The sequence below is a fragment of the Lytechinus pictus genome, unplaced genomic scaffold (genome assembly GCF_037042905.1).
Source record: "Lytechinus pictus isolate F3 Inbred unplaced genomic scaffold, Lp3.0 scaffold_20, whole genome shotgun sequence".
Lineage (NCBI taxonomy): Eukaryota > Metazoa > Echinodermata > Echinoidea > Temnopleuroida > Toxopneustidae > Lytechinus > Lytechinus pictus.
Window position 1 is genome coordinate 2,746,442 of NW_026974141.1, and position 23,392 is coordinate 2,769,833.

Here is a 23,392-nt window from a genome sequence, read left to right on the forward strand (position 1 = left end):
TCTCACCAAATTTAGACTCCCCCATAGAGAAATTAAATTTTCATGGAGATCTGCGTTTTCAAAGAACTTCAGGAAAAGTTAGGGTAAGTGGGCCTTTATTACATGTACATGGCTGACTAGGGTATTGTACTGGAATAAATGGAGTAGAAATTAGATATTGAATTCATTTATATCCAAGTCCAACTCACAGTCACACACACACGCACACACCCACACACACCCACCCATCCACACACACCCACATCCAAGATTCTAAACATGATAAATAACTTTAAAAATCATACAATATTAAACAAAAAGTAATAATTCCTTAATAAGTGAACAGGTATTCCTCAAAATACAAAAAAGTAGCATTTAAAAAGAGCCCCCGAAATTTGACAAAAAAATTAAAATAGAGCCCCCGAAAAAAAAAAAATTGTCAGTGACTTAACTTTTAGCCAAAGTCAAAACCTAACTAAAACAGGTTTTACAACACACAATCTAATTACAATACATTGTAAAACAATTATAAATACTTCCTTTGGTTGTTGATTGTAATTTTATAGTACATACATTTCCTCCATCCATTTTGTTAATTGGGCAAAAAGCTCCCCTTGTATGTTGAAGAAGAGCTTTTTGAAGTGCTCCTCTACCGCTCTCCTTAAAAGTTCTAGGAGAGCTTTTTATTGCTCCCCTTATAATTATAAAACCGAGTCCCTGAAAGGGTGTTTCAGAAACAACAATAACTCAAATTTGACTGATGTGTCACTTGCCAAAGTTGGGCAGCATTGTATAGTGGTTATTTTTTAATACACCTTATGGGCACTTTTTTTACACTTTAGGGGCAAATTGCCTAATAGCCATTGTGTATATTTTGGACTGGTCTAGAGCTTGAGCTTCATGTACATGTAGGCCTAAATTTTGCAAAATATTTCACAACTTGAACTGATGAAGAACCAACTTCATTCTTCAGCCAAGTTAGGGCCAATACCTAGTTAATTCAATAGTGGACTACATGTACATGTACATTCTGTGATGACCCATCTAATGAATGGATATGGTGTCCGTGATTAGACAATTTTGCCTGAACCTCCCAGTCCATTCAATAATGGACTATTCTGTGTGTGAAGACTCACATTTTGAATGTCTATGGTGTCTGTGAACAGACAATTTTGCTTGACCATCCCAGTCCATTCAATAGTGGACTGCATGTACTCTGTCTGTGAAGATCCACATACCGAATGGCTATGGTGTCTGTGAACAGACAATTTTGCTTGACCATCCCAGTCCATTCAATAGTGGACTGCATGTATTCTGTCTGTGAAGATCCACATACCGAATGGCTATGGTGTCTGTGAACAGACAATTTTGCCTGAACCTCCCAGTCCATTCAATAGTGGACTGCATGTACTCTGTCTGTGAAGATCCACATACCGAATGGCTATGGTGTCTGTGAACAGACAATTTTGCTTGACCATCCCAGTCCAATTCAATAGTGGACTGCATGTACTCTGTCTGTGAAGATCCACATATCGAATGGCTATGGTGTCTGTGAACAGACAATTTTGCTTGATCCCTTGCTCTGCGGCTGACTCCACAGGATGCATTCTTTGCGGAGCAGCTGTAAACGAGTTATGAGAGTACCATGGCCAGAGATACATTCTCATCTGCCTATGCCTCTAATTACAGAGGAACCCCGCAAGAAGGTCGTTGATGAAACTGATAATGTACAGCGCCAATTGCCTTCTTGCGCCAACACGGCGATTACATCTCCGCATCCCTGGCGACAGTGTAGACTGGGTGTCTCTGCCAAGGACAAGAGTACAAGATGTCACCAACATTGCGTGGCAGGGACAGCTAGTGGCTTTCCTTGCCAAGGAGTTACATGTACAGTTCAGAAATCTGCATTTTAAAAAAAATGCTTCAGGTTTGCATGATTAAAAATAGCGATGTTTTTCCCTGGCGACTGTTTATTTTGAAAAAGAGGGTTCTGTTTTAGGATTTCATGCACACCCAAAAAAACAAGCTGTGGAAAGTACATACATGTAGTCGGTAATACAGATACCTGTACACAATCACTTTTAAATAGCCTGTCCCATATCACATTGGAATGATGTCTCTATAAAAGCCTTTATACAGATGTACATGTATCAATTGAATTTGATATTGTTGGAGTAAAAATAAATTGAATGAATAGGTGAAATTGCATTTTTTTATTTACAACTTTGTTTTGAGTTGCTTTAAAAAGAGAAGAAAGTATGATTAATAATCATGAATAATGCTTTCCTGAATTAACTGTTTTGAGTTCGCATTTTTATATGTAATTTTGTTTGTTTGTGATCCTAGCCGTAGAAGTTTGATTAAATGCACCCCAGATATGATGAACACTTGTGCCTGCATTTAATTGTTGTTTTGAACAATCATGAAGTCTTGGACCGGGGGGGGGGGGGTATTTTATGTTTCCCATTTTAGGCCAAAATGAGGCTTTAACAGGTGCATTTATTTCAAAACAATGTTGCATTATTCTCATTTTCATTTAAAGGGAAGTTCACCCTGACAAAATTTTATTGTGAAATAGCAGAAAGATCTTGAACTCGCTAAAAGGCGTGTGTAAGATCTGCACTTCTCCAGAAAGACAACTTTTTAGGGAGGCATAAATCCAACATGATCATTACTCAAGGACCAAATGGCTAGCACAAACTTCAACTTTTGTCAAGAATTTACCACAAATTCTTATCCTCTTTTATCTTATAGATGAGCATATAGTTTTCAGCAATCTAACAGGAGATTCTGTACCCAATTTATCTTCCTGTTGGTAACTTCAATTCTTTCAAGAATTCACCACAAATTTTGGTGTCCTCTTTATTGTCCTTTAAGCGGAGCATGTTCAGTTGTTGGCAATCTTATGCAAGATTCTGTACCCAAATTATCTTCTACAACTTTTCCATAATCAGTGAATTAACCACAAGTTTTGTATCCTCTTTATCTTCCTACAGATTTAGATGTAGATCAGGCAAGAACGGAGGAGCATGATAAGATGTTAGAAGATGCTAAACAATGGTTAAATAGCAAACAAGTCAAAGACAGGCGGCATCCAAAAACTGGTGCTACCTCCCTCCATGTTGCTTCTGCCAAAGGATATATCAAAGTTATGGAGTAAGTATTTATCTTGATTTCAATTTGGTTATGTTAGGTATAGTTTTTTTGTTGTTGATTATTATTAATATTATTTATTTGGCAGTTTATGCATCAAACACAATAGAATGATGACATAACAAAGTATGACAATAGAAAAAGACTTCCCCATTGCAGATCCCAAAGTTGCCGAGAAGAAAATTAAGAAATATAAAACTCCTGGACCCTGTTACATAAAAGTTACTTTTACGATGATCAACAGCCAATCAAAGTCAAGGATTCCATGCAAGTTACCATTGGATGGCAAAGTTACTATAATGGTAACTTTTAAGCAACAGGGCCTAGTACCCCTAAAGTCTTTTTTTTTAATCCATTCATCCATCTATCTATGGAATATGAAATACAGGCAGATGTTGTTCAACTCTTGCTGGTAATAAACACTTTTGATATATATTTTCAGCCAAAATGTGAATGATGTCATTTGCACATAGTTACAAAATCAGGAGGAAAAAAAGCACACATACATGGACTACAGGCTAACATTTAGCTTTTCATATTCTTCTTCATAGACATGTAGCTATGCCAATTTTTTACATTTATTTTATTTTATTTTTTTAAACAAACACCCCAGGGCCATGTTTTCATAGGATTCACCATTATGGTAACTTTGGTATCCAATGGTAACTCTTTCATGGAATCCTTGAATTTGATTGAATTTTGAGCATGGCTACCGCAGGGCTCCACACTAACCCTTTTATTTTACTGGTCCAACCTGTTCATGTTGGACCAGTAGATACCCAGTTTTACAATTTATTACTGGTCCGAACCTAAAATTTACTGGTCCCCAAAATAAAGAAAATAAAGAAAAAACATAAAAAAAGACTTGAGATTATTTTGCTGTCTTTTATTGCTTATCATTACCCCCTACCCCCCCAAAAAAAAACTTGGGCGAGGTACACACTCACACACACTACATAATTCATGAGAGCCATATTTTTGAGACTCCAGAGCCATTATTATAATTTACAAAAGAGAAGAAAATATCATTTGTATCAGTTTGATATATTTTCTTTGGACTGGTCATGTCGGACCAGTAAATCTGGCTATTTCTGAAAAGTTACTGGCCCGTCAGCAATTTTAACTGGTCTAGGACAGTCGGACCGGTGCCAGTGTCGTGCGCTGGCTCCCGTGGTAGTTTCCATATCATTAGCAAAAAAATCATTACAAGTTTTATGTGATGGGGGCCTGGTATGAAAAGTCTATACACATGTAGATGCCAATAGCACACTAACATACCATGTACAGTGAGTGAACAATCCCTGGATGACGTACGTAGCCCGATCGGCGAGATCTTCCAGCCGTGGGCCTCGATCCCTGTCATCTTGTGTTTGGTAGGGCTGGGAGGCCTGGGGATACTGGGATAACAAAAACTTTTGACTAAGTGCTAAGTAATGCCAACCCTGCGGTCTTCCTGACGTCATCCCATGCATGGTTGTCCCTGTGATGAGGGCTGATTGATCAGTATTGTCATCAAATTGGCAACATTTTTGGATTTTATAAAGCCAGTATACCTCATCCCCTTTGAACAACACCAGCTCAAGATGTGAAGTGGTCATAGGATTCCTGGATCCTTACCCCGAAAGCAACATTCTTATCAGTCTCACTCTCATCACATATACCTCCCAAAACGATAAAATAAGTTTTCATTGTTTATTTCCAATTTGTCTAAGTAATGCCAATTCGTCCAGTTGCCAACTCGTCAACTATCATTTGGTCTACCGTCAGTTCGTCCACTATCCACATGGTATAATTGCCAATTCGTCCACTCACCATTTCATCTAATTACCAGTTGGTCCAATAGCCATTTAGTCCATATACCATTTGGTCTAATTGGACTAAGTGTTGATTGTGCAAAATAATGAAATTGAAATGGATTTTAGACCAACTGGTTATGAGAGGAAATGGTCAAAGATGAAATTGTGATTAGACGAAGTGATGATTGGACCAAATGGTTGTTAGACGAAATGTTGATGGACAGAATGGTATTAGACTATGAAAGTAGACCATGTAGTGAGTGGACGAATTGGCAGTAGACAAATTGGCAATTTACCGTTTACACTACTCTATCATATGATAATAATGATGATCAGCATTTGTATAGCGTCATTTATCTCTAAAAAACATTCAGACTCCAGCTCCCCAATGCAGCTTGTATGTGACACGTTGTTCACAGAGTTGCTGGAAAAAAAATTGGTCTAGAGTTCAGATTGTATTGCCAAGTAATTGAATATTTTCTCTTATGTTTTTTTATTTATTTTTATTTTCAGGGGGGGGGGGTATTAAAGATTGAATAAGCATTGCCATTAAAATATGAATTTTAAATAGTTTTCTGATTGAAACTATTGGAGCTCTTCCAAAGTTTATTTCAACACTCATCAGCCTTTTTTCCAGCTCTTTGTATTTGTAATCACTTACACGTCATTCAACTAGATGAGAGGGTTGATATCAAATAATTGAAATACCCCAAAGTGTTTAGGAAATTATTTTCTTTAAGGAAAGGTGGTTTTATATGTACATACATGTATGTTTCATCAATTATGATAATTTTCCCATATTTGTTTCTTCTTTTTCTCCTCCCCAGACTTCTTATACAAGCAGGGGTTGACGTGAACGCAAAGGATAACGATGGATGGACGCCACTCCACGCGGCGTCACATTGGGGTCATAAAGATGCCTGTGAAGTTTTAGTAAAAGCCATGTGCGATATGGACGCAAAAAATAGATTAGTAAGTTTGAGGCACGCCCTCGCTCTGGCAAAGTAAGTGGTGTTGAGGAGTCTGTAGAAAGGATAGCCAGTTGGACATCTTTGAGGAATTGTGGAAGGATTGGTCCAAAGGTATAGCGTGACACACGCTGCTGCGGCAATTGCTCCAGAGGAGTAGCTTCAGACGCGCCTAACGGTTATCCTTGATGCTAACCTAGACCTAATCTAAAGCCCAACTGCAACCATTGCTGCAGTCCTCTAAGGTATTGCGTCACAGGGAAACCTGCAGACAAGACGCGGTGGAAATTGGACTGTAAGTTTAAACTACCAAACATGGGAACCAATTAGGTAAGCGTTTCAAGTACCTTGAGTTAATAGCAGCTTTTACGTTTCCGCGGAACCGGAACAGGTAGTCTTGTCTGCAAGGTTTCATGATGACCCATCGCCTTTAAAAGGGATTCATAGCAGTTAAGCGAAGTTCTATTTGAAACACAAGTTTATGTAGGATTGTTCGCTTCACCAAGACCTTTGGTGAAGACTTGAGACATTGCTCCATTGGTTGCCCTCTTGCTAGCATATTTTCTACCCCAGAGCACTTTACACGTAAGTTTAATAGCAACCATAACAGGAGGGGGGGAGAGGGGTGGGGCTTTCCAAGAAGATCAAAAGCAATGTCAGTAGGTCTTTCAAATCAGAAGCTGCGTTGCTATGTCAGAGCACAAGTTATCTTTTGATAGGCATACTTCAAGTCCATCCAGTTGGAATTACCATATTAAAAAAAAACCTACCCTAATTGAAATTGGACTCGAAGGAAGGTACCTTAACAATACTCATGGAGATTGGCTCTCCTGATCCCTTAATACTTTATCAATGAAGAAACTGGAAAATTAAGGTAACGGATGCAGAGTAGGATTTCCGCTAAAATGCTTTACAGAGAGTAGCTCGATCTTTTGGTGAGGTATCTCAAATAGCAAATACAAACCCCAAAGCTTAAGTGAGTGCTTCATTAAACATCTTGTCAGTGATATTGACTGACAGATTTCCTCTCGGCCAATCGGATGCAAGGATTTTGGTAGCCTATAACAGTAAACACTGGCAAATACTCTTTGTGAAACACTCCCCTGGAGCAACTGTTGCAGGAGCAATTGCGAACAGAGCAATAATTGAAGATCAAAGTCACCACACTTGTGGGTGGTGGTTTGCTGCAGTGTCTTGTAATAGGGATCTGTGGTTTTGCACAGTTTGCCATGCTTAACCACAGGTGCCAACATAAATTCAGACACCCGAGATTGATGGTGTGCTTGTGGTAACTGGCCAGGAGTGAGTGAAATCTGATTTTTCAGTCATTATTTACCATTATAATTATTCATTAATTTATTTATTATTAATTATTTATTACTATTAATTATTTATTATTATTAATTATTATAAATTATATATAACTTGGTAGAAATGTTCCAACACTTAATGACTAAGTTTTGTGTAAAATTCAAATCCGTCTGTTAAGTCGTGAGTGAGTGAGCACCGCTTTGAATGCAAATTTGTCGCCTTTGAAAAAGTCATAAGATTCATATTCAAAGGTAATTTAGTCGAATGCCTTCTCTTGTGAATGTTCAATCATTGTATTTCTTTTTTTATCATCCATCGCTAGATCTAGTCCAGCTTACTCTATCCTGAAACTAATTGTGCTCTGAATAGGTAGATGAGAACACTTTTATGGGGGTTTTACAATGTTCAGCTCCCCTAAAATTGAAAGGCTTTAATCAATCCAGCTTATAGAAAAAATATGTTGTTACAATGAAATATTGTCAATTTTTGAATAAGCGTAAGTATTGAAAGGCTAAATCAATCCAGATTATTGAAGATAAAAGATTTTTTACGATGAAATATTGTCAATTGTTGAATAAGCATAAGTGATAACTTTAATATCATGGTTGAGCGGTGTTCACATTGAAATGAATGGCACAAAATGATCTAATCCTTTCTTGATATGGTATGATGAATATGTCCTGTTAACTCTTGAAATTGACAATGTTAACTTAAATGTGTGCTCTCTCAGGCAAGGCATGACAGATCGATTTCATGTTTACACAGAAGTTAGTTAGCGAGTGAAGACACACTTCTACAAAATTCATTTGCTCAAAATGTTTCCAATGAAGAGTTATGTCAAAATCACTTCACGTAAAGCGATCTTGTTGCTATGAGAACGCTCACAGTGGGGTGACACGTTTCACACAGTGTGTGGAGTAGCGTGCTCAAAATGTGCGAAGATCGCTTTCCGAAAAACGGTTGTGTCCTCTTGCTAAAACCAGTTTTGAACGAGGCAAAGCGATCTTGAAAACTACATCATGAGGTGGTTTTATGAACCGGTTTGGAAGATTGCTTCCAAGATCGCTTCGACCGTTCTCATTACATGTTAAACTAGTTTCCACTAAACTTGTTTCCAGTAAACTAGTTTTAGGAAGGTAGTTAGAACGGTATCTATAATGAAGTGTGGTAATTGTTAATGAAAGGCAACTTGCAGGATTTCTGCGGCTCTGCCTTTTGACCTTGGGCAGAGTGACCTGTATTACCTCATGTCAAATCATCATTTTTTGTTTTCTACCCATTTCTAAACCAGAATCATACAGCATTCGATTTAGCAGACGAAGAAATTCTAAAATGGCTCGAGGAACTCAAAAAGAAACAAGCATCAGTAAGTAAAACCTTTAAAACAAAACAAAAACAGAACAGATCAAAGATCGCTGGATTTTCAGTTATACTATGTTTATTTGTAATTTAGATGTTTATGCATTTGGTTACAAAGAAATCAACCTCCCTTTCTCTGTTGGTGTTGGTTGAGGTTGACGTTTACTTTGTAATTTAATATATTGAATGGTATGTTCAATTTCTGGTATTTTAGCATGATATGAATAATAATATGAAGCATTCATTTAGGAGTTTATTAGGATTCTTTTTAAGTGCTGGTAATATCAACCCTAGCTCTTCTCAGTTAAAGTCAAGAACGGAAGGGGGGGGGGGGACTTTAAAATAAACCGAGTTTGGAATATTTTTAGACAAACCGTCCAAATATTCAACCTCTGTGCAGGGATTTGTAGTGTTGAATGAAAGCTCAGTTATTTCTGCTTTGAAATTAAATTCATAAATTGCCTCGAATAATGTTTTTGAGTGGTAACAAAATACTGAAGTGGGGGTCGACCATCTTGACCTCACAGAGGAAAGAATGTTCATTGCTTTTTTTTTCAATGAGTAAAGTATGTGTTCATTGGGAATAGCAAATGGCTGCCAATGTTCAGGGGGGAAAAAATGCCCTTACATTCCATTTTTAGCCACATTTTGAAATTCTTTTGTGATTAAATAGTTGATGGAAGTTTAGGGTGAAGCTTTGATTTCAAACTTTTCAGTTGAAATTTTATTGGTTAAGTAATTTATTCTTTTTTCTCCTTGGGTAGGGGAGGTATGGGGAGAGTTGGGTCAAACAAGGGTCACCGTCAAACCTAATGTACACATTTGTCAACGAAGACATTTGTTATTGCTGAAATGGTACATCAATTGCACTGGCTATGACAGGCCGTTTCTAGGAATAGCTGTCAAGCATCAAGGGTCCCCTTTACACTGGTCCTTTTCTCAGAAATGATGCAGGTGCTAATACCGAGGTACCTTCTAATGATTGTTAAGACATCAAGTTAAGAAGTTAATTTGCATTATGAAACCATCAGTATTTGATAGTCTATATATGTTGTTCAGAATTGTTGTAAAAACTTTAGCGATTTGGCTATGGTAATAATGGCTCAATGTCTATTGCTCTGTGCATTGCCACATAGAGGATAAAGCACTATTCAAGTGATCATTATTATTATTATTATCATTAAGTAACAATTAATTAGGAATATGACATTATGAATACTGTATATATGAATGCTGGCAAAACATTGGTAAAATGCATACAAACAATATGGAAATGTATGTGATTCTATTAAATAGACAAAGGCATTGTATTCTAGTTGTGTAATCTTATCTCCAAGTCCATTTATAGTCCATTTCTAGTTTATTTTAAGCAACATGAGATAAGATTCATTGAAGCAATCTTACTTTCTTTTTTTAAAACCAAGATATGATACGGTTCGAATATCAGCCCTCCGAGAATGCGATGAAGGGACACTATAGCAAGGGCTCTATGCAGCATTCCATTGTCACTTATATACAAACTCAGAAAATACATGATAGATTATCTCTCTACTCCCTGACTCATCTGCAAATTGGCAACCATACCATAGGAGTCAATCTAGCCTTTGTCCCAGACCAAATGATGTTGGGTTTTTTTTTTTGGCTCTCGATAACAAGAAAAGATTCTTGTAATGCGGAAGTTGGGAAGAAAATTCATGAGGTTATAAATACCCTAACTTTTTATTTAAGGAGAAAGGCTTTTGTGAAATTAACAAATTAATACTGAATTAAGTAGGAGTAATTTAATGAGCATTTGAGATAGATAAGGTTTCTTATTAAATCGACAAAATGGCACAAAATATGAATATTCAGATTATATAGATTATCATACCTTTTCTACAGCTATTCAAGTGAAAAATTTGGTTTTCATTCCCCGGCATATTATGAAAGTTTATGAATATAAAATATCTTGTTCATGTACAATGTGTTTTAATCACAACTGGGGTATTGTTACATCATAATATGGATATGTATTGCAGGATTGGAATGCATTATTAATTCATTTTAGTAGTATGAAACAGTTTATTCTCATTGAAGATTAATGGAGGTATCCTTTATATTTAACACTTTTGAATTCTTCCTAATTTCTTTTTAAACCCAGTTATTGAATGTTGTAATAATGGGGTGAGTTTAGCTCTTTATGAAATAAAATTAAAACTACAATTAATTTAAATGAGAAATATCGGTCGGTTCTCAAGACTGATAACGAATTTATGGTATCAAATCAAAGATTTTAGACTTAACAAAAAAATCAATTTAAACCCCTTATAATATATTGCCTTTGAGAAACACCCCTCGAGTACAGTGTTCATATGGGTCTGAATTTGAAAACTAAGCAATTGAACCTTTGTAATGAGACATGTATACAATGTACATTCCAGTCCAACAACTGTAGATTCTCCCTTTATGCATGGACATTCCTGTATTCTTATTTAGTCTAGCCTTTAAGGCTTTTTAATCATCCAAAATATAGATTTTTATGCTTCCTATCTTGTACAGAAAATTCAATAGGTCTATTTGTAGGGATAATCTTCTTTTGAAGGTTAGAGTTATTTGTTTAATTCAATAGCAAATGGAAAGCAGAGGGTCTGTAGCCTAGACTTGGATCTTGGCCTTTCATTCCCAGAAATCGTGTAGGCCTACGTTTCTCTGAAAAATTAATTTTGGATAAATATGTAGCATAGATTTGAGAGGGGTCACTCAGGGCTAGCAGTTGACCGATATGATGAATTTAGTGTTCTGGTTTCAGAGCAAAGATTTTCATTGATTCAGACCCAAATTTGTACAAAGAATTTATTCCGTATTCGTTGGGAGGTCTGTTGCACTCGGTATTATAAAAGTATAAAATTACATGGGGATCCAGGCGATTTCATCCCTAAAATACTCAAAAGGTCACTGGAATGTCGTCATTCATAGCAATGTTTAAAGCTCATTGAATGTTACAAAGTAGGTTGAAAAAAGTAGCCCCTGAGAATTAAAAAAAAAAATTGTTTTTTTGGTAACTCAGTTTACCATAGATTAAATCAAGGTATATGTTAAACATTGTGCAAACATTGTGCACATCACAAGTGGACGTGGTACAGATTTTCCATATTTAGTACTGAAAAAATGAGAAGAATACTGATGGTTTCATGCAAAAATACTGATTTCTAAAGTTCAGTTTTATGTTGTTTCCTATGGTACTTCTTTGAAAATACTGATTTCCTTACTAAAATACTGATTTTCAGCTTTTTTAATTTACTGAATTGTACTTGTTCTTGTTAGCAGCTCTGGTATTATATGCCTAGAGAGAGAGGGGGGGGGGGTGGTTACGACATGATGATACCAAGTGATCTTTTCATTCATAACTATCTCAGTACATTAAATTGCACCATTTATGGTACCAGAATTTTCAAGACTTGTCTTTTTAGCCATTTCAAATTTCATAACTCTACATGTTTTAATAGGGAATCCAGTGTTTACCCATGGAGGAAAAAAAGGAATTAAACTTAATTTGCAAGTTCAATTTGAGACGATTCAAGACGATGCGGGGAAGGGGGCTCCCCACTCGGCATGAAAGTGAAGAAAAAAAAATTCATATGATATTATGTCATGCTCATAAATATTTTCTTAGAAGGTGATATTTAAACATTCTATTCTTGTAATTATAGTTGTAATAATTGATTTTATGAGTAAACTATATTTTATATTCACATTAATGTATAAATGTATGTTCCTTTGATTGGATAGAAAAACATTATCATGAATCTGAATATAGCTTTTTCAAAAGGTTATACTTTGTACTGAAATTTCAAACTGATTTGTAAATTTTGATGTTCTTTTTTTGCACTTAGCATAATTGAACTTAGCATGAATGAGACACATTTGCAGTTTGTTTGCGTTTTTCACAGGAGTTTGCTCTTTTTCTTCCTCATGATTCTTGTTCTCTTTTGATTTTGCGCTTCTCCCTTTCGTTCTGTTGTCCCTTTCCTTTGTCCCCCGTCCCAATTCCTCACTTTTAAACGTGTTTTCCCCCCTTTCATTTGTGGTGCCTAGCACAGTGTTTTTTTTTTAATTCAAAGAAAGTATGAATTTGCTTGAAGTATTTTTGTGTAGCCTGGCCATTTACTTGTTTTGGGCTGGTTAGTAACACATGGAGCAAATACGCACTGCATCATTCAGATATGTTTAGGCATTTAATGAACTTCTTCATAATTTGTCATCTTTTGTTCAACTGTTATTCATATGTCCTTCTTGTTTTTCACTTTGAAAAGTCTGAATGTTTTTCATTCATGTCTATTTTTCTTCTTCAAATCATATTTTTTCTGGTTTGAAGCACATTCCTTCAGATGTATCTTTCCTTTCTGTGTTTGACTTAAACTGAATATAGTCTATCTAAAATTCTTTTGTAAACATGTCTCTTCTATACATGTAATGTATGTATATTTATGTGAACAACATATTCATGTGAACACCATTTCACATATTCCAATTTGAATCTACATTGAAATAGTTTGAATAATTTATAGGATTAAAACTATGTAAACGGGACTTAGAATGAAGTAGAATTGTATGAACCACAAATTTTTTTCTCAAATTTTAGGTGAACATCTATCCATTAGTAAGATGGTCAATTATGTGGTTTTTTGTGAGTAACCTGACAAAGAAAAAAATGTTAAGAGATGGGAGGGGATAGTTCTAAAGCTTCAGCATTGTTGATGAAACGTAAAACCAATCAATGTTTTGTGTTTGTGTGTTGGTAAGTATGTCATGCGATACTGTTCTGATACAGGTGAATGATCACTGCGTTCAAACTGCTAACCCATAACGTTGGCAAACGTAGAATAGCAGAGACTTCTTGTGTGTGTGAACAGGGGTACTTGTTCCCCCCCCATCTGAAAGCAAGTGAACTGCAAATCTCGTGCTTTAACACCAAGTGCAACACGTCATTGGAGTTTTTTTTTCTCAGACATGGGAGTCGGCTTTCACTAAAAAGAATTAGGTCGTGGAAGTAGTACCTAACATGCACCAATTTCTGCAGTTATGATGTGATCTTTGGAAAAGTTGATGTTGGGTTTTCTTAATATGTATATAACCTTAGAAAATTACACAAATTTCAATTCTGTGATTCTGTTCAGACAGCTATGAGAATCTTGTTATGCTATTTATTCAGCAGTATGAAAAAAATAGTATAATAGGTTTATCAATTTATGATAAATGAATGACGGTGTGAAATAAATAAATAAATACAAGGTCCCGAACACTACCTGGGCAGGTATTTGAAATTTTATAGTAAAACATGTATTAATTCAAAACAAAAAGCATTACTCAAACCAGTGAAGAATGTTAATGATTTATGATATTCATTGTAAATTTTGTTACCATGTTTGTAACTTACAGCATGGACCCTGCCACAAAGGGTACATACTTTGAACGGCTATTTTTTTATATATATTTTTTAAGAGGGTGGGGGCACATTGCACTTTACCCACCAGCGTCAGATATAAAAGGGGTGTGGTATTAAATGTTAAAAGGGTTTCCAATAAATTCAATTTCAACTTATCTTTGGTCTGATTACTGTGACTTGCTGGATATCATGGGGGGGGGGGTGTAGAGGTTTGACCAATTTCTCTAATAGATCCATCTATCTTTTTAAAGTGCCTGTATATGAATTATTGCTATTTGTCTGCTAATTGTATCATTCATCCAGATACTTGCAGATTTCATTTTTTTTAAACCAGACAGAACTTCTCAACCAAATTATTTCTGATACATGAACATTCACATTTTCACTTATTGACAATTGAGTAATGGGTACAAGAAAATGATAGATGTCATGGCAAGTTAAAAGATATGTGGATTTATTTGGTTGTAAGCCAAAAGGCTTTAGAAAATTCAAGTCAGCAAGTTGACGCCTTGCCTACAAGAGATCATTTCTTATTTAATTGAATGGTTGTAATTGTTATAATATTGAATTGCCAATGTTAATATTCTGCCATTTTTCTTATGATGGAATTTCAATTTTGAGTAACCACTTTCTCCCCTTCGAACAGGTGTGTGTATATATTTTGTGTATATTAATTAACATTGTATTCCTTGTGCTATATGTTGTGCTTATGTATGCCTGAGTGTGAATAGGTACATTATATGCCAGTAGGACGATTCAGAATATTTTGCTAATTATCGACGTCGAAAAACTGAATGCAAACAGATTTGTGAGGACATCACGTATGCTGTCATTGCATTAGAGTCACAGTATATTATGTTCAGAGACGTTTTTGGAGAGAGTCGAAGTCCCTTACTATAATCATTATGAAAACAAAGGATTATTTATTTTGTTCCCCTTTTAAGAGAAGCTTGAAATCAGGATTTGTTTTACTTTTTGTTCTTCATCTTGTTTTTTTAAATCCCATCTCAAAGGAATTTGAAGTTGATTTTTTTTAGATAGAAAACTCTGAACCCAAGTTGAATTTTACATTAAAAATTTTTTAAAATAAAAAATGATATCTAAATCATAAGAATGAAATGTTTATTAGTTGTCAGTAGTTATGTTGAAGCCATATTTAAGGGCCTGACTTTTCAGCTCTTTGTTTAAGTGTTCTTATTCTTAAAAAATAGCTCCTTTTAGGTGACGATTTCCATTTATTTCTATATGAATCTATTATCCCTCTGTTTATACATGTAGCAGCAAGATTTATAATGTGGCGTACTGGATTTATGCCAGTGTGAACAGGTTCTTAGAGGAAAATCCGCACTTTTATATGTGAAGTGGGTTAACCTTCTGTGAAAATTATATCTATGTTTCACCATTGCTTGATAGACTGAACTGTACAAGCCTAATTGTGTGTTCCTGTAAACTGTCGTCTGTCCCACATGTGCACGTTGTTGCGCCTGTTTTAATGTTGAGTTATCGTTTTGCATGTGTCCTCTTTGCTTTCAGATGAAGAAGGACGAGCCAACCGCTCCCCGGATTGACACAAAAGTACCTCCACCATTGAAACGAAGGTGAGTTCCCACTTCCATCTCTGTGTCGCTTAACATTTAACTTGTGATTTAACATGCATTTTCCTCCACTACATACACTAAGGTGCATCCATCAGCATTGTGGACAGGGGGCTTTCCCTATTAGGGGATTTCCCTGTAGGGGAATTCCCTGTCAGTGAGTGGGGGCTTCCCCTTCCTGCACCATCCATGCAGCACTGGAGATACTAGCTCAGTTTTGAGAGTACATCTGGACCAGGTAGACATGATTCAGGAGTGTTGTTATATCAGTGACCCTGTACATATTTATGTGAAGTCAAGGTGTGAACACGCTCTTATTTTTATTTATTTATTTTTTTTTGCAGTTGGATCTCATCTGATGAGAACTTTGAATTTAAACCCAAAAAAAATTTGTTTGTCATGTAGCAGTAATATTAACAATAATAGGTTTTTAGAACTTAAAAAAAAAAGCCCATAAGTTAGGAGCTGATGCACAAACATATGAAATCGGTACACTGCAACATCAATAGATACAACTGATTTTTCAATTGATTGTGACGGATAGTACACAGTTGCCATAGAATTTCAGTCGATACCTAATCATTACATTGATTGTATTTTGTACATGTATGATTGATGGTTAGATACCATACTAGGAAGGTACCATTCCAATCGTAAAGTCTTCCCACATATACATCATTATGCCATATAGTTTCATATTGTATAATTTCTTGTTGATCATCAACTTTTGAGTCTCAATCCCCAGTGAGGTTATCACAGCTTCAATGGCTTAAGGCTTGGTCCCACTGCACGTACGGATGCAGAGAGGATGTAAAACGGAAAAGAATCTTGCCATCCGTTGGAAAACGTTATGTATCCGTTGTGTACTCTTTGCATAGCGGGTTTCTTACGCTCTATATCCATCGAGCATCCGTCCACTGTGATATCATTGTTCGCTCATTTTGTCCATTGTCTGGAGCGGACGAAAACGGATGGAGCGTCCCCGAAATTTTGCTTATAATTCTGATGTATCTGTTATGAGTACGTTTTGTGTCCGTCGGCCAGTGGGACCAGGCCTTTATGATAAGATCATGACTTGGTCACATGGTAGTTATTTTTTTAGAGTGATTTTTTTGTTTTTTTGTTTATAGATGTGATATGCTAATGAATGAACCTGTATAGAAACACCATGTGACTTAAAAAATATGATTGCACAATCCTATGCGTGTGAGGTTTTAGTTTTGTTTCTATGCTACAATATCCTAAATATCTAATGACAGTGTACTTCTGATTTTGTTCTACCGAGTGAGTAAAAAAAAACTTGACACCTCAAAAAACCCTAAATTTAAGGAAACAATATGTCATGAACGCATAATCATTATATATGGCTGGAAAGAGTATCTTCTCCGAAATGATTTGATACCATAGTTATATTGTAAGTCTTCACGCTTGGATGATCAGTAGGTATTCATGGCAGTGATGTAAATCTGGACTTGCGCCAAGGTAAGGCATGACTGCAATGAATGAATCCAGATGTCAATGATGTCATAATCCCATATGAGTTAGAAAACATATTTACTATAAATCCAAATGAAATTAACTCGAGAATCGATACTAAAATGTGTTTGTTAAACAATGATAATGTTAACTACTGAAAAGGTGCGTTGAAATGGATTTTTAATGCAACCCTTGTAGGATTACAACATCATTGACATCTGGATTCATACATTCCAGTCATGCCATAATTTGGCGCAAATCAAAATTTACATCGCTGCAAAGAATACCTCCTGGTCATCCAAGCGTTTAACAAATACCACATAAATATGGTATCAAATTATTTGAGAGAACATTCTCTTTCAGGCCATATGTAATAATTATGTGTTTATGGCATATTTTTACCTTAAATTAGGGATATGTGAGGTGTCAAGTTTTTTTTTTACTCACTCGGTAGTAAGACTTGTTGATTTAGAGTGATGTCAAAAGGAAATAGGAGTCTCATGGCCCACGTGCTTGAAAGATCAAATCCTGAGAATATTTCAGTTTCATTTAGAGAAAGTAATAGTTGATAGTCAACCATCCTAAAGCATGCTTCGGTATTTCCCAACGGATCAGGATACATATATGCTTATACTTAGTAGTGACGATTGTTCTGTGTAAACATGACTTGGTTATTACAGAGGAAACTGTGCGTAAGATGAGAAGGAGTAGGACATGATTGAGGATGTAATTCTTCTCACTTTTCATCCGGACTGCCGCGAAACCATTGTCATGTCTCTTTTGAATACGTTTCTGAAACGATTTATAATCTTTTATAAACAAATATTACTCTGCCAAAGATATTTATAAAGTGAACTAAATGGAATAATGAACAATAAAACTAAAAACGAATGAAAGCGTTTAGGATCCACCTTCCAAAGTGATGATGAAATCTACTAAATCTCTGCACACATCTCTGCCCATCTAAATGCCCATATACGTTTGAGCTGTGAAAATAATTAATATGAATAAAATTAATTATTGAGTGAAATAAATATATACACTGCATTATTTATTTTTTAATGAAATTGCATATAATTTTATGAATCAAAAGCTAATCTTTCTACATAGAAGCTCCATAAAAGTTATCAAGCATCCAGGATTGGATATTGATTTAACAAAATTCTATTCTCTAACCTTATTATTTTTCTATGTTTATAAAAACAAACTTTAGTACTCAGGCTAATTTTATATGGACTTTGATGAAAATATATATTGTCTAATATAAGTAGCTTTGTAATCTATATTGAGTGCATGTGACTGTATTTGCAGACAACGATTATCATCGTCGGGTAGCGGGTATGTATTATGATTTTATTTGCTTTTTTCTCTTTTATTTGACAATTATTATCACTCTCGAAACAAAAATGATGAAATATATATGTGCATTCTGGCCACCCTTTTTACTAACAACAGGCCCCCATGCGGCAGGCATGTTCAGGTATAGGCAAAGCAAATTGGACATTGTGGCCCGAATTCACAAAGGTGGTTTTGAAAACCCACGGTTAAATCCATGGTTTATGCAGATTTCCTGTATGAATTACGCTTATTTTACCGCGTATCGGGCGCGTATATAAAAAATGTCCAATGCTGATGCGCGCTTTTGTCACATTGCGCCAAATTGACGCCTGTTACCATGGTTAGATACGCTATTTTATTCATGAGTCCACTGTTTGAAGAGTGGACTCATGAAACAAATAGCGTGGATAACCCCGGCAACAGGCGTCAATTTGGCGCACTGACAAAAGCGCGCATCAGCATTGGACATTTTTTAATATACGCGGTAAAATAAGCGTATTTTATACAGGAAATCTGCAAAAACCATGGACTGAACCGTGGGTTTTCAAAACCACCTTTGTGAATTCGGGCCTTTGTGTTTGATGATGGTGTGTTATTGTTTTGATTTCCCTTGTGGTACTTGCTCAACAAAGTCACTACATTTGGTATCAAAATATTTTTTTTTCGATTTTCTATTTTTCTCAAGTTATTACAGAAAATAATTTATCAAGATTTTTATAATGTTCTTTTTCATGGAATAAGAAAAATATAGACAATAACGAACCATGACATAAATGCTTTTTTGAAATACATAAGCAAGCATAAAATGGATTTTGCTAAAATGCATTTACAGATTTTTGAAATTTGTTTTCTTTGTTCTCTATGTAAAACATCCCCAAAACAAATGTAAATGTCTATTCATACCTTTAATTAAGCATAATGCAAATTTGCGAAAAGCTCAAAATCTGTATTCTTTGCCCTTATGTAAAATCCCTCCATTTTTTGAAAATAAAGTACCCCCTGCCAAAAAAATAAATAAATGAAGTTGCCAAATTTTCTGAAAAATATTTGTTCATTCATCTTCATCTTGTAAGTGTATGACTGAAGAGTGGATATATATTTTATAACCTGAACATGGCCTAGGTCTTCAATGCACTTTGCACTAACACAAAGAAATCCAGCTATAGTTTATGTACTACCGTATATATTGTGCCGCAAAAGAAATTGTCGATTGTGAGGCTTATTCCACCACATATCAAAAGAAAATTGCACGCACCACCAAAGCACTGCAATTCTTATCCTCAAGTGAATCATTTTTTTGTGGTCTTCCAATCCATGATATTGAAGCATTTGTAGATCTGAAAGATCCCCTCATCCATTCAGGCAGTTTTCATCAAAAATTGCGCAAAAGGCTTTTTAAAAAAAATCAAGCACTTGTATTTCAAAAATATGTGTGGCATATTTCATGGTCATTTTTAATACAAAGAAAGTTTTTCATCTTTTTTGTCTTTTGCTTCCCTATCCCCCACAAGTTTTCCAAGTATCAAGTCTGTTCATAGAAATATGTACATATATGCGCACAAAAATCAGTATAAGATGGCACATTTCAGAGGAGTTTCATTGATTTGTGTTTGAAAAAAAAATGCAAGTAAATTTTGCTTTGTCCTCCATTTGACTAGTTTTGCCTACTTGTAACGACAATTTCTTTTGTAAGTGTATGGGGTTGAATACATCATTAGGTACATTGTGATGTAGCGGATGTGAGGCTGGGCTTTTGCGGGTTGAGTGTGTGTTTTTGGTGGATGCGTGTCGGAGAAATAATACTGTAAGATATCATGATCTCTTTTCCTAGTTAAATAAAGATTGAAATCACATCAAGGATAAATGAAAATAATAATTTTGATCTTGAATTATGCTCTGATATTGAAACTTGAAAGCCTGATAAAAGTGCCATGAGGCAGATTTTATTTTCATGCTTTTTGAAAATATTTTTAGCTTTGTATGCAAAATCGAAATCATTTGTTGTTTAAATGAAATTGGTGAGATTTGCGAATGGGGCAAAAATTGGGGTGCTTTTTCAGGATGAAAATGAAACATGCTAATTTTTGTGGTTATCGGCAAAGTGTTTGCTTTTAAAAGTGCCCCTAACTTATCTTTAAATCTTAACTTCAATCATGTTTTTGATCTTGAAGTTTGTGATTGGTTTCATATAAACTCGACCAATTATCGATTGGGGACGATTTGGTGAAGAGCAAGTGCCAGATCTAAAGAATAAGGCATTGTTTAAACCAAGAAAACAACTGACGATCACCTTCAAGAAAAGAGATCTTGTTGATATCCTGCAAATGCTATGGCAATACCACACTGTAGAGAGTGAAGGTTGTCCATTCAGACCAGCCAAGGTAGATGTAGTCTTTGACAGGTATCTTCAGTACACACCTCAAGAAGAAATCATATGGGAATGATCTGTATTCACCAGTGATCCCTCACAGCCTGATGGATCAAAAAGCGGTTTCAACCCTTTTTATTCTGGAACCAAGTTGTACCTGTAAAAAGCCTACCGGAATGTCTAGATTCTGTATTCAACAGATTAACTTTAAATGTAGATATCGTTGACTGGTCACATTTTTGTATCGTAAAACCATTCCAGGAGGCCTTCCCGCGGTCGCCGATACAGTGATGCAATAACGAGCGATGAGGAGATCGAGAAGGCGTTGAGACTATTACGGAAGTATCAGGCTAACCAAGATAAACCCGAACAGCCCCGCAGGTTCATGTTGATAACTTTCAGAAAATATTAAAAAGGAAAAAAAATCGCTCGCAGCTAGATAGAAGGGCCACCTTACCAATTGCTGCTGCTCTATTCGAGCTCTGCTAACAAGCTTTCTAATTATTAGCCGTGGGGTCTCTAAACTGCATGGAATTATGCAAGACTTTATGAGTAACTCTGCATACAATTTGTATACAGAATCCAGTGGTATTCTCAATTATTTTTGATGGAAGACTAAATAAAGACTGAATTCTGCCTAGGCTATAAAGATGAAGATAAATGATATAATTATCGTACTTGCAATCAACAGAAGTATTTTTTTTTTTTTTTCAAAAAGTTAATTGAGATTGTTTTAAAAAACTTAAAATAATAAAGATAAAAAATTTGTATCCAAACTGGCACTTCCTTTTTCCTTAAGCTTGTTTGTGAAAGGTACAAATGACTTTGCAAATGATATGAGTATAAACTGTCGAATGAGATGCTAAACTTAACCCCCTGGGAATTTAGAATATTACAACTACATTTGCTACAATCTCAACTAAATTGTTGTAAATATATATTTCCATTTAAAAAAAGAATAAAATAACTTGCTAAATTGGACTTTTGTTTCTGCAATATAAATGATTGAGAATCATGCCACCTGGCTTGCCATAGTTCTGTCTTTCATAAAGTCATGCATAACTCTACACTACACTGCAAATATTGTAGTGATAAAATAACACCATTGGTGTTACAGAGAACTACACCAACCACTTTACACTGGTGTCAAATTAATGGTGTTAGCTCAACACTAACATCTATTGGTGTTATACCACTCTATGGTGTTATATTCAAACTCCATGGTGTATATAAGACCTTAAGGTGTAGTGCTCTTACAACACTGACAGGTGTTTAACACTGTAATTGTTAGTGTTCTATCAGAGACCTTTCATGGTGTACTGTAGTTGTACTTATAGATCTATCTCACATGGGTGTAGGGGAAAAAGACCGTAGATTATTTACTTTCAATTCATTTGCATCATTTATGCTATAGCTATGAGGGATAATTGCAAACTTATAGAAAATATCTGCGAATACACAAAATTCATTCTTTTTCTGTGTTTCACGTTTCAATAATTAATCTGAGTGTTGTTGTCTCCATAGAAGAAAGTCAAAGTTAAAAAAATGAGCAATTGTTAAGAGCATTTGACTTATTATCAGGATTGTTTTTGGTGTATTGCTCAAATCACAAAATGGGGATGATTTCATTTTTTTTTAAATAAAGAAAAATAGAAGTCGAAGGTGGGGGCTTAATGGGCTTTCATGTCAGGCGTTATTACATTATGAATTAATAAGCCTGGTGGCTAAATTTAGTATTCACTTTTATGCCTTGCTTTTGCCAACTCATTTATTAATAATCTCAATCAGTTTTGCAATGAAATGAGAGTTGAAGTCTTCTTGAAGACTTTAATTTGGAAAATCATCTTTGTCATTGATGGAGAAAGATAAAACCCAAAATGCCATTCAAAGTGAAATTGAATTCTTGTCTGCAGTATTAGTCCTGGCTTTAAAAACAAGATAAAGCACATCATGGCAGTTGGGATTGAAGAGAATTGGTATATTTGAAAATGACTTTGGTAGATTTGATGAAGTTTAGGCAGAAGTCTCATTTATAAAGGGAGGATAGAAATGGGTCTCCTGGGGAATGAAACTTTTTTTTTTTTTTATTCGTCTTTTTTTTTCATTTTCATTTTATTTGTTTTGCTTTTGCAATTTTTCAGCCTACAATAACACTAAGGTCCCTAACAGCAATTCTTTAGAAACAAAAAACAAGTACTTAGCTGTTTTTATGGTGTACCTACTTCATGTATTTTTTAATTTTGATTTATTTAATGTAGTACAAATTACTCAAAATCGATTTGAATTTTTAAAGAAATTATTTAATGAATTTCGACTACACACTATCTTTTTAGAAGAATGAATATCAGATGCCTTTAATATGACAAACAATTTTAAGCGAATAAGGGGTTAAATGTTTGTATATATGTTTTTCAGAAAAAAATTATTTTAGGCCCTAAATTGCTCCTTAGCTACTTTAGTATACCTAAGGCATATTAACCTCTTAGAAAAGAACTTTACAGACTTTTTATTAGTCCATATACTGCTTATAATGAGGAAATCTTTGAAGATATTTTTTTCATTTAAAAATATGTATAATTAGTTGAGGGGTTTGTTCTTTAAAGTGTACTTTAACACTTCAAAAA

At 35.1% G+C, this 23,392-nt stretch overlaps 1 protein-coding gene across 1 annotated transcript in view; it reads left to right on the forward strand.

The window, feature by feature from the left end:
- Positions 1 to 23,392, forward strand: part of LOC129283416 (protein phosphatase 1 regulatory subunit 12A-like) — a 91,335-nt gene that overhangs the window by 26,729 nt on the left and 41,214 nt on the right. Inside the window, exons 4-8 of the mRNA XM_064114721.1 lie at positions 2,976 to 3,135; positions 5,756 to 5,900; positions 8,499 to 8,573; positions 15,525 to 15,589; positions 21,030 to 21,149. Coding sequence (XP_063970791.1) covers positions 2,976 to 3,135; positions 5,756 to 5,900; positions 8,499 to 8,573; positions 15,525 to 15,589; positions 21,030 to 21,149 — 565 coding nt within the window. The remainder of the gene's footprint in view (positions 1 to 2,975; positions 3,136 to 5,755; positions 5,901 to 8,498; positions 8,574 to 15,524; positions 15,590 to 21,029; positions 21,150 to 23,392) is intronic.